This window comes from Mustela nivalis (genome assembly GCF_964662115.1).
Source record: "Mustela nivalis genome assembly, chromosome: 4".
NCBI classification, from domain to species: domain Eukaryota; kingdom Metazoa; phylum Chordata; class Mammalia; order Carnivora; family Mustelidae; genus Mustela; species Mustela nivalis.
The window spans coordinates 101543494-101556039 of NC_139023.1; the positions used below are offsets into that span (position 1 = coordinate 101543494).

The 12546-nt window shown below is 38.9% G+C and overlaps 1 protein-coding gene across 5 annotated transcripts in view; it reads right to left on the reverse strand.

Annotated features, from left to right (window-relative positions):
* NPNT (nephronectin) overlaps positions 1 to 12546 on the reverse strand; it is an 80246-nt gene that overhangs the window by 34099 nt on the left and 33601 nt on the right. For 3 of the 5 annotated variants that reach the window (XM_082729187.1, XM_082729190.1, XM_082729186.1), the window contains 5 exons: positions 8246 to 8338; positions 3833 to 3952; positions 2499 to 2618; positions 524 to 658; positions 129 to 251 (listed from right to left, as the gene is read on the reverse strand). In XM_082729187.1, coding sequence (XP_082585313.1) covers positions 129 to 251; positions 524 to 658; positions 2499 to 2618; positions 3833 to 3952; positions 8246 to 8338 — 591 coding nt within the window. The remainder of the gene's footprint in view (positions 1 to 128; positions 252 to 523; positions 659 to 2498; positions 2619 to 3832; positions 3953 to 8245; positions 8339 to 12546) is intronic. The other 2 variants (XM_082729189.1, XM_082729188.1) reach the window with 1 other exon arrangement.

A 12546-nucleotide genomic window follows, 5' to 3' on the forward strand; every position in this document is an offset into this window, starting at 1 on the left:
TAACATTATTAGCTATAAAAAGTACTTTTTGGATAGTTTATCTTGTTCTTCATCTTTCCCTGTAATGGCCTTCCTGTAATCCTGTATTTCCTGCTAGAAATCAGAGCCAGGAGAAAACCATTACTCACACACACAATTCAGTCCATCACCCTCGTATCCATCTTTACATTTACACTTGTAGGACCCATGTACGTTGTAACATCGAGCAAAGCGGCTGCACTGATACTGACCAAGGGAGCATTCATCTATATCTGCAACAGGAAATGGAAAAGAAGTTTATTTGCGAGAGCAGTATGATGACATCAAAGATATACAGAATTTAAAAAAAAATTTTTTTTGGAAGGTCCACGTAAAACCAGCAGATGAACGAAAGAAACAAAGTACACGTGCATCCAGAACTACCAAAAACGGTCGCATGGGTTTCTGTTCAGTGCATGGCCAGCAGCCTCCTGCCACCGACTTCCCAGTCACCATCCCAGTACCCCAGGAAGAAACAAAACAAGTGATGCCTAAGGTTCGTTACCATGACATTGGTATTTGCCTCCAATGTACATGAGGTCGAAGCCTTTATGACACTTGCAGACGTAGCTCCCAAAAGTGTTGACACACTGCCTAAATCGAGGGCAGGAGGCTCTTCCGGTAACGCATTCATCAACATCTAGAAGCAGAAATCAATTGCGTCTTAGAAAGAACAGCAGCATGTTCAGGTGGATAGGATTTTAAAACACACGTCGACAAATGGCTGCCTGGCACAGAGTGGCGCATCCTAAATGCTATCCAGCTGGCTGCCCCGACGGGCTACGTAAATTCCCCATCTCCAAATTTCAACGCTTCCTCCTAACCGGAGCTATCGTGTTCCTGCACCACCTCTCTGCCCAGCCACACCTGTATCCACTGGTTGCTCTGACTGGAAACATGAGGCATCCTTAACAATAGCCTTAACATCCTTAACAATTCCTATAACCCCAAATCATCAGGCCCAGTTAATCAGGCATCATCTTCTCTTCACCCACTGCCACTACCCGACCTGCCATCTTCCAGGTTAGACTGTGACAAGGGCCTCTGCACTGGTCTCTTCCCTACCAATCTCACCACCTCCAGAGGATTTCCAATCAACTGTCAAAATGATTTATTGCAACCTAAGATTGGAATATTAAAACTCCTCAACCGTTCTACTTGCTTTTTAAATTAAATCCTCATTCCTCACGATATCCATGAATGCCCGGCACTAACTATGTCATCCTTACTTAACCTACCAGTTATATGTCAAGGCCCCGCCCCTCCTACTCAGTGTGCACGAGGCCACACGGGCCTGCTTTTCTTCCTACCCTCACACAGACCAGCCCCTGGTCTCTCTTACTGAGGTTCCCACGCTGTTTCCACCTGCTTGGTGATTCTTCACATGGCCAGTGGTCCAGGTTTACTGCAGGGCTTTCCATGACCATTACTTTCTAAAAAACACCCTTTGTGTTTCCCTCTTAGTACCTCCTATTAACATTGAGTATTGTTTTGTAATTTTATTGGATATTTCTTTTCCCTCTTCCCTATTAGAGCAACAGCTTTGTGAGAATCAAAATCTTGTCAGCCTCATCCACTACTATATATCCTAGCAGTTGTCACAGTGCCTGAAATACAGAAAGTACTAAATAAGTCTCTCTTGAATCACTGACTGCCTCTATTCATTGAGTACGTACTACATGCTACGTACTCTGCTCAGCTCTTTGCAGACATAATGCATACAATGGTTGTATGTGGCATTACTCCCATTTTTTAAAAAGATTTTTTAAATTTATTTATTTATTTATTTATGTGCCAGGGAGAGAGACAGAGCACAAGCAGGGGGAGCAGCAGAGGGAGAGGGAGAAGCAGGCTCTCCGCTGAGCAGGGAATCTGATGCGGGGCTCCATCCCAGGATCCTAGGATCATGATCTGAGCCAAAGGCGGACATTTAGCTGACTAAGCCACCGAGGTACCCCGCATTACTTCCACTAAAGATGAAGAGACTCAAGCTCAAAGAAAGGAAGTCTCTTGCTTAAGGTTACCTATCAAGGACTTGGCAGCACTAGGTTTGAAATCAAAGCCCAGATTTAATCACAATTCTATACTGTCTCCCTAAATTAGAGGAAAACAAACCAACTCTTTTGTGCAGTACGTACCATCTAGCCCTACCTATTCAGCTTCATCACTCACTGCTTCCTAACATTCTAGAACTACCGAGCTCTTCCGCTTTCCCTGAATACTGTGCTCTTTTAAACTTCAGAGCCTTTGCACATGAGGTTTCCTCTGACTGAAGCTTCCTCCTGTCCCTCATTTTTAGGGAAACAAGGTTCTCATTATCCATTCACAGAGAGGTCCTCTCCTGAGACACGTGCTGTCTCCTAAGGACAGTCAACTGTCTGATGTAGGTAACTGCATCTCTTCCTTACTCCCATCACCTTTCACTTTCTCTTCTTATCCTGCAGGGGCTGCTGACAGAGATGCTTGAGTTTACAACTCACCCACACAGGTCCTCCCATCAGGAGCCAGCTGTAGGCCGGGAGAGGGGCACTGGCACCGTATCTGTCCTTTGACAACATCACAGCCATATTGACAGTTTGCCATGGAGCACGTCAGGGCACCTGGAAAGAGCGTGACTGGCTGACACAGAGAGGCAGTGGACAAATTCTATAACCAAAATAACGGTTTTTTTTTTTTTAAACAATGAAGACAAAAAGGCCTCAGTTATCCAACAGTCGATATTCTTCATTTGGGGAAGACCTTTAATGCATTTAAAAGATGAAAAGACAAATATAAAACTTTATCTCTTATAAATTATCTAGAAATTTTTCTAGGAGTTAGGAAAGTGAAGGATTGAGGTAATTTTCCAGATTATTCATGTTAAATTCTGGTCTTCTAACTTTCTCAATCTCCCACTACATTTTTCTAGGGTCAACAGTTGACTCCCTACCAGATCATACAACATTAGAGGATTCTAACATCACTAATAAATGGTCTTAAACATGCACTCACCTAATTCTAAAGGTTCCATGTTAAATATGCAATGCTAAATAAGATTAACTGAACTTACCAATAAAATACAACCCAGTTAGACAGAGATAACTGAAAATTAACTAATTGATAACTCACTTAACAGATAACTCAGTGAAAAAAAAAAAAAATCAAGTCCTCGATTGTCAGAGATCATAGAAACACAAACTCAATTCAGTGTTCAGCCTATAGAAAATTTCAGGGCATTGGCCATCTAATAAACACATCCAAACGATAATAGGAAAACACAATACATTTCTTCCTCACAAAGACACATGAAATCTAATGTTATTGAAATCATTTTTCATTTGATGTAAATTTCTTTTTTTTAGAAAAGTACTATCTTAGCCCATTAGAAAGAACTGTAAAAGTGAAGTGAGAAGGCGCTTATGAATGAATGGTTTACGCTCAGTCAGCAGACTGGATGGACTCCCCACTGGCTACCAGGGCAGTGTCTATGCTCGTGAACAGCACCAGTCCTCACACAGGCACTAACCTTCTTCTTTTAGCTGGTACAGGACTTTGCCCAGATAGAAGACAGACAAAAATGTGTTAGGAAAAACACTAGAAAATACATTTAGTTTTACGATGCTTAAGTACCACTTCCAAATCCATTTAACACTGGTGCCCGTGGTAAAATAATGCTAGACATGTCCAATGGGCAGCTAGTATTTTGACTTTCCATTCCTGAGGCACACATAAATACGGGCTCACATCCTGGTTCGGAGGGCTGGAAGGCTATTTTCACACACCGTATCAGAGCGCAACGTGAGCACTTATCAAACAGTTAAGATTCTTGACATACTAGAGCAGGACCCATCCGGCATGAGCATGTATCCGTTGAGACAGTAGCACTTGTAGCTGCCGTAAGTGTTCATGCACCTGTGCTTGCACGGCCGCGGCTTCAGGCCACACTCATTTAGATCTGCAAAGAGCAGGGGTTGATGCAGCAGAATGAGAAAGCTTCGACACTGATGCAAAACCATTTAAAAATACTTCACTATATTGAAGAATGAACGAGAAAAGCAGGAGGAGCTGCGGCCACCAGTCAGTAACAGAAGAGAGAGAGCCCGTTTATACCATTTTAACTCCATGCTGGTTACACGAGGGGTGACCAAGAGCCTTCTTCTATCAAAAATGACCAAATGCCTCCTAACAATGAGAGGGCTGTGTGAATTTCTGGAGCTCAGATTACGTAGTACCTGTGGTCTCTGTCTGCAAAGAAAAGTTGGAAAGTCTCCTCAAAGACACGATCTCCCTTACCATCCCTACCCTCCTCCTCACGGGTGGAGGTCCTCAGTTATTTACCTGACTGACTCCAATATCCTCTAAATGTCGGAGTTGACTACTGGCTTCACTCCTGACTATGTGACCTTCCTCTTTCAATTTCCTTCTGTCTCTGTTTTAGGACAATTCTCTGTGAGCCATTCTTAGTTTATAGGAAGTATTTTAAAACATTCGACTGCTCTGACCTTTCCAAAGGAGAGCTTTATTTTCAGAGGTAAGAGCTACATGAATTACAGTGATCACTATTGTGGTTTCTCTTGTTCAATCTTACAGAGTCTGTACTGATCTCAGATTAAAGGAGAAATTTCAGTTTCCTGCTTTCCTGATGTATTCAAGTCACAAAATTAAAAAACCACCCTAAAACCTACCCTCCAACATACTTTCATTCACTTGGCAGTTAAGAAAGGCACATGGAAATACTAAGGGATGATACACGACAGACTATTATTACGTATTTTAGGGTTTGTTGGTTTAAATATCAACATAAATTAATCAACTCCACATAAAAATTTTCTAACCCAAGTTGAATACTGCTTCAAGTGAACATAAAACTCATAATGGAAAACACTAAAATAGTAAGGCCCCAAATGCAGATTTCATTAAAAAGAAATAAGACCACATGTTTATTTCATCTGGAACTGCCAGCGTAAGCACCTGATTATTAATCTATGTCACCAAATCAGATATATTGATATATCTAGGGGCAAAGATGTTTTCATCTAATCAAATTTAAATCTGACCTGCCCACTTATTGGAAATCTATGTATTTCACTTAATTAAACCACCAGATTTTACTGTTTTAAAACCACCTAATAATTACTATGTTTATAAATGTTTTCATATTTTACTGACTTTCCAACTTGGTCTTTTTTCTAACCTTAATAGAACCGTGAGCAGGTTCCCAGCTGGGTGAAGCCTAGGAAGGTTAACTAAGTGAAACAGAAACCTTCGCCTCATTTGCTTTCTTCAGTTTCTACTTTATTGTCTAGAGCCCAGTCATGGGCATTCAAAACAGAATCACATTTTTAAATACATTTTTAAAAAATTTTCTCCAAGAAAATACTTTGCTGATTATGTTATCAACACAAATTTGACTTCTCCCTCTGTTAAATGAAGTAAAAATTTTAAATCAAGGAAGGAAGAGAAATTTACCCTATGTCTTGTATTCTTCTACCTTGTATTTCAATATTTACTAAAAATTAGAGTCAGGGAATCTTTTGTCATGCTGTAAGAAAAGTTTATTATTATTCCTAATACATGCATAGACCCCTGCAGATTCACGCCTGGCTTTGGTAAGTCCCTGACTGATATTAAATGGTATTTAAATCTGAGTACCTTATTAGAGAAATGCTTTGTTTTAAATATCTTTTGCATAAAACAGAACATACAACAAAGCCGTGGAGTGAGACTGAATTCTGTATCTCAAGAGAAGGATACTAATGGACAGAAAATGTGTCAATTAAGAACCGTTAGGCTTCTTTATAAAGAGCCACAGAAACTGGTCAGAGGTTTGTAGCTCTAAGCGGCTCATATGGAAGGGATACTTATGCTGATTGAAATTTCTTTATTCATCCTGTCCATGAACTAGAGCTGAAGCCAAGCTGAGGCAGCTCTAGTCTTGACCAATAAAGAACCCCTCAAGGTTGTCGGGAGAAGTTTTCATGATCCAGACTGGGGCTCCCGGTGGTCTTCAGTCCAGATTTACCCTTCCCTTCCCATGAGAAAAAGCACTTTGGGGTTAAGAATCATGAAACTGAAAGGAAGTGAAACACAATGTCGTAATTCAAAAACAAACAAGCAAAAACAAGCCCCCATCTGGGAATCACTCTATGAAATAATATGGAAGAGGAAATAACAGGAAGCCTTCGATGGGTAAATGTAGAGACATTTGTTGCCTATTTTACTGTTACTAATTTGACACATAAATATCCAAAGACATTGAAAGCCATGTGAGAAAGCCGTCTGTACTCTTAACAGCTGGTGACGGGGTGGCTGACACTCCCGGACAGCTGTCTCCAGTGACAGCCATAACTGCCCATCTGCTACAGGCATGTGTGTCCTAAAAACTCCACACTGACACTTACAAAAACCACTGCAAAAATTATGAAATAGGATTCCACAATAATCCACGTTATCAATATTTACTAAATATCAGACTTCTGCTAGAGCAGGGAGCTTCAAAAGATTAAAAGCATCTGGTGTCCTGGTGATGAACTTCTTTTTCTCAATTTTCTTCAGGGCTTCTAGTCTATTATTATCATAACTTCATTTTCTTATTGACCTAATGCCTTATAAAATTGACTTAATATGTACTGCTTCCAAAATCTCGTAGACTAACTGACCTAGTAATGCTTGTGTTATTATCAAATCAGAAATTCAAAAACACTTCCAATTTATAGTACATTCTCCTAGAATAACACGCAGAACAATATAAAGAACAAGTTCCTTGACCACACTTTCTCAAACCAATCTTAAAAGCTGACAAAAAGAACCCAGGAAAGAAAACTTTAGGCATTTACTTAAATTCACTTTAATCTTGCTCTTTAACATAAATTATAAGGAAAATCTAGAATAAAAAATAATGAATTCTGTCAAGTGTCCATCTTATCACATCAAAAGACATCACTTTTCAATTAAACCACTTACATTTCAAATGCTTTAATTACCAAGTATACATTCTTAAAGAACATTTATTACAGCGAGGAGTATATTTAAGCAGGCTGATGGATTCAGGAGCTTGGAGAGGTGGGATGGAGGGTGGGGTGAGGGGAGTAAAAAGAGAGCTAGTTCAGAACAAAAATGCAAGCTGCACAGCATTATAATTACATTTTAGGAAATAAAGAATCAGAAATTTTATTAGCATGCAGACACTGAAAAGTAGATTGAAAAATCTAGAATAGACTCCTTCAATAAGCTAACCCAATAGATTTTTAAGGAAAATAATCTTTCATTCATTTAATGTATTTGGACTTTTTTCTCTTTTGATCCTTAAACTGGGCAATGTCTCAAAGTTAACCTTTTACACTTTATATGACTAAAGTGGAGGTCACAGGCAAACAGACGTCAGTATGTCGACTGCCATAACCTTTATTCTTGAAACTATCACTGTTGAAATTCATCTTATTGCCCTAATTCTTTATGCAGAAGATACGCAAGTTGCATTAAGTTTCCTATCAGTGGAGAGACAATAATTAACAATTTCAATGGTTTCAATTCAGTCATTCTGAAATACCAAACCTATGGATGAAGGATACCGTCTTTTTAGAACAAAAACTGTAAAATCATCTGCCATCTAACTTTTGTACAAGACTTTCCATCGCAATGAAAACACAGATATTTTTGGTGTTCCTGTTCCCACACCAGCCCTGCAGGTGAACAGGGCAGGAAGTATTCTCCCCCTGTAACTAACTGGTTGGCTAAGACTCAGACCATTAAATGACTTGCTCATAATCACAGAGCTACTTAAAGGCTATACTTAACCAGAACTTAGGCTTTCCAATGTTACAAAATGCACACCAAAAGCAGGAAGTTAATGTATGGTTTGATTTCCAGGTAACCTAAAACTCTCCAAATGTGGCAGTGGGGAAGAGGACTTCATCACTTCTGAAATCCACGTAGCCCGAGCCATCAAATCCCCCATCTCCTTTGCTCTGGAATTCCTGACTTCACCTATGAAAATCAAAGTTATTTTGCCATCTGGCTTTTAGAAAACATTCTGAACCCAGAAAAGGAAAAGAGAAGCAATATTTGAGGCAGTGAAAAGGACAGTGGAGGCTCAGCAGGGGGTACTCCTGCCGCTGGCTTTACATGCTCAGGATGCTGAAGGCTGGGTACTCCTGGGGCAGGTCTTGAGAACATTTGCAAGAAGTGACAAAACTGCAGGAAGCTGCGTGGGTGGGAGTGCAGCCCACCTGAGAGAAGGCACGCTCACCCCTTGAAGGCAAACTTGTGGCTTGATGATCCAGGGGTTGGAAAAGAGGCTGTTCACTGCCTTGGTCAAGAGGAGTTGGGTAGAGGTGTTCATCTTCACACCAGGAAGAAGGTAATAAGAGTCAACTTTGAACTGATGTCATTTTAACCCTAAAAATCTTTATAAGTATATATTAAACAATTACATCAAGTTGGTGGAGTTCACAAAGATGTTGTACATGCTTTTTAAAACAGGTTTCTAGTTTGTCCAGTTTCTCTTTTTTAAATTTGATTTTTTTTTCCTTAAAATTTATCCCTCCCATCTTGCTTCCCCAAAATCACACATACGTTTTGCACACATGCACATACATCATTCTCACACCACTCTTTATAGAAACCACCAAAGAAGAGATGGTCATTTTTTAAAGCATTATTTTAGTCATCAACAAAGAGAGAAAACTCAGAAAGCAGATTACACAAGTATTAATTACAATCAACCTGCTCTGTTTAGTGACACTAAGGTCTTAAAAGTCCAACTTAAGACTTTTTTCCTCTATTATGTTGTCCAATAATTTAAAATACCCCCAAATTATGTGCAAATTTAGGATTTGCAGAAAGAGCTTTTTAAAATAAATAGCATGGAACTTCATCAATGTTTTCATTCAAATGTAAGAACTTATGTTATGTTTAGGTCCCATTTAGTAGGAATATACAATAAACTTCCTACTATTGCCATTATTACCTTATCAAAATGATATAAGATGGGTAAGACTCACAAGTGGACTCAAAAAGGCAATTACCTCCTGTTTTAAGACTTTCATAGTATTAACAGCCAGTTAAACTTTCAAATTAAATGAACACTGGTTTCTGGGTTGAAACTATCCATCTTTCAAAAAGTAAGGCTGTCAGAAATTACCTTAATATTAGGAGTAATAGGGGTCCTGAGTGGCTCAGTGGGTTAAGCCGCTGCCTTCGGCTCAGGTCATGATCTCAGGGTCCTGAAATCGAGTCCCACATTGGGCTCTCTGCTCAGCAGGGAGCCTGCTTCCCTCTCTCTCTCTCTTTGCCTGCCTCTCTGCCTACTTGTGATCTCTTTCTGTCAAATAAATAAATAAATCTTTAAAAAAAATATTAGGAGTAATAAAGGCAATCAATTTTCAGATTTACATAAGCCACTAAAGTTTACTGTATAGTTCTGGGCTACAAGTTACTGGTTCTTTTCTTGGGGTGAGGAATTCAACATATGAAACATAAACTTTGTCAAAACATTAGGATCTGATATTTATAAATTGTTTCTTCGGAAATCATTATAAAGCACATCGTGCATTCAAAAACCTAAGTCTTTTATTTCTGAAAATATGCAATGATAGGACATTTTATGTGATAAAAATCATTCCCTAATGGGAAAGTTATAAAAATGTTATTATCTATAACAGTATCCCTTTTTGGCTGAAGGGAAAGAGAATTTGTGTGGGTACAGAGACTCAAAGAGGAAAGACCTGAAGGAAAAAAATTCCCAGAGAAATGAGGTGGGGAAAAAGAAAGCAAATCTTGCCAGAGTCCAAGTTAGAGTTTCATTATTGTGAGAGGCGCCATGTGCCGTATAGGACAGGCTAATGATCAGCCCAAGCCTATGATTTTATATGTGATCTAGCTACGGGAAATCTAGAAATGACTCCGAGGGAAAAGAAAGCCCACAACAGCAGACTCACCCTCTTGCGACAAGGCTATTAAATTTAGCCAGTTCGCATGTGGGCTTGCCCTGCTCTCTGGGAGGCTCCCCAGGCAGTTCTGAGAGGGCACTGGTTAAATGCTGGCCATTTACACAAGCTATTTACTCCACCAATCGTTTCCAGGAGATTATTTCTCACAGTACACCACTTGCAACAATTTTTTTAGCAAGTATTTGCCTTACTCAGAAACCTACTTTTTTTTTTTTTGCTCTTTTCATTTATCATTCTGTTCAATTATCCAGCATATAGAAACCTACTTTTACTCAGAAGCTAATTGCCAGTTCTGTGAAAGAACTATATAGTTCTGTATAGAACTGTATAGGAATAGTTTAATTATACCTCTTCTTAACGTTTCTCTCCTCAAGAAAAAAGAAACCTGTTTGAGTTCTCATATTTCTGAGATGTATTTACCAGATTCTTAAGATGTATGGTCCAGATAAAAAACAGGCTCCATTGATTTGCGTGTATCTGATAGAGACTACTTGCTCTAGTCACGTTTCTTGGTGTCTCTCAACAGTTGTCGCCTTCACCAGGCCTTTGCAGCCGCCCCTCACCCTGACCAGTGTTCTCAGGCCACAGATTCAGAGGCTGCCTAAGGTGTTGTGCCGGACAGCTCTGGGGAACCCTTTACAAGTGTTCAGGACCAAGAACCATTACATGAAACTATCATTCACTGAGCAAATAGTTGACGTGCCCTTGCCATGTGCAAGTCATTTTAGTAATAGTTTTCAGGGACCCAGAAATCAGAGACCATAAAGGGTCTAAAAGAGCATAAACCACATGCCATCGGGAACTCAACCACATTGCTTTTTTGTTATGGGAGACAGAGAAAAAGATGATCAAAACACATAGTTCTACTGTAAGATGTAGTCTTATATTCAAGATTGGGCTTGAAATTACATTTTCAGTGTCAGCACTAGTTTTTGCAGGTGTAAAATCCCACGTTGCTACTAATGAAATCCTCTTTCCCCTAAGGAATATAGTTTTAGGAGGCAAGACATAAACTCAGTACATTTCCATTTTTCTTCAGAGAAACAGGTATGTATTACAGTAAAATGTACATGATAAACTGGTTTTCTGAAAACAGGAGATACCCAGAGATAGATCCTTGTTACAATAATAGTTTCAGTGTCCTTGAAGCATATTAAAGTTGATGTAGCTCCTGCAAATAAATTTAAATGGATTTCTCTGCAATCTCAACAGTGGCTTCTTATAATAACCTTCTTTGTATAACTCCTGGCATCGGGACAACAAAGTTTTATGGTACTGACATATTAATGAAACCTCTGATGGTTTATTTTCTCCACTTTAAAAAGGGAAGCATGCTGGAAGTCTCAGATGCACACCGATAACTCAATAATCAGAACCGGACATGTCACTACTTGTAAACTTAGACAGGGGAAGGAAAGTCAAAAGGATTTTTAAAAGAAGTAAACTGAGATAACAAAAACTCTATTTACTTCTAAAAGACTTTCCTGGTATGTTTGGTAACTTCCAAGTTAAAATATATTATAAAAACAGCATTGGAAAAAAATCAGTTAATCAAATAACAGATAATACAGAATACACTTGACAATGACAGTTTCTCCTACCATTGGACATGTCACATTTCATTAGCATAGATGTCATCTTATAGTTCAGGAACAATTCCTTATACTTTTTCAAACACCAGTGCTCTGGTTCTTGAAATTATGCCCATAAATCCTGAGTTTACACGAGACATATCAAGAAGTATCAGATATTGAAGAACAGGAGTGCTTCAACAATATCACCTCCATATCTGATGAGGTCAAGTAATTATCTATGAGACAGTCAGGTCGCATGTAACTGTTTCATTCAACACTGGAAAGGACAGAAAGGGTCACTTCAATTTAAGAAATAAATGAAAAATGGACTCTTTTATCCTTGTATCTTTCTGGTGAAATCTAACCCCAGCTTTTATTTATGGGGTTTTTTTTACTCCTAATAATAGAACATTTGGGATAGAAATTAACTAAAAAGACAAGCTTTGTCAGATTTGTTAGCCCAAGTCAGAAGTTCACATTTGCAATAATATTTTCTCATCTGAAACAAAACTAACAGAGAAAATATGAATTATATGGACAACAGTTCTAAGTAGACATACTAGGTCTTTTACCAAATAATTCTATGAACTTCGACCAGACACTTAATATCCCTGATATCTTTTCCAATGAGAAATAAAAATTCTTTATCACTTAATTATCATGAATAACATTCTACCTCCTGACACTGTAATAATGAAAATAAACAATATATATAAAATACCTGGGGCACTGTGCTAAGTGAATATCTGCTTTTATAAGCAACTTTAAACAAAAATAAGTCTGTTAAAATCTTTATTTCTCAGAGAAACTTTGTAAACTGGTAACAGCTGAAGGGAATTTAATCTCAAAGATCAAAGGGCCCAGAGTTTGAAGGGACCTCAAAATTTCGAGTCAGACTTCCAACCTGACTTGAGCACTGAAGGGGTTCCATCTCACTGGGGTGGGTCCAAGGAGGCCCACAATTTTCCAGGGCTTCTCCACTAATCTCCTGGGAGAACGAGTACTAGCAGATTATTAGGTTTCTA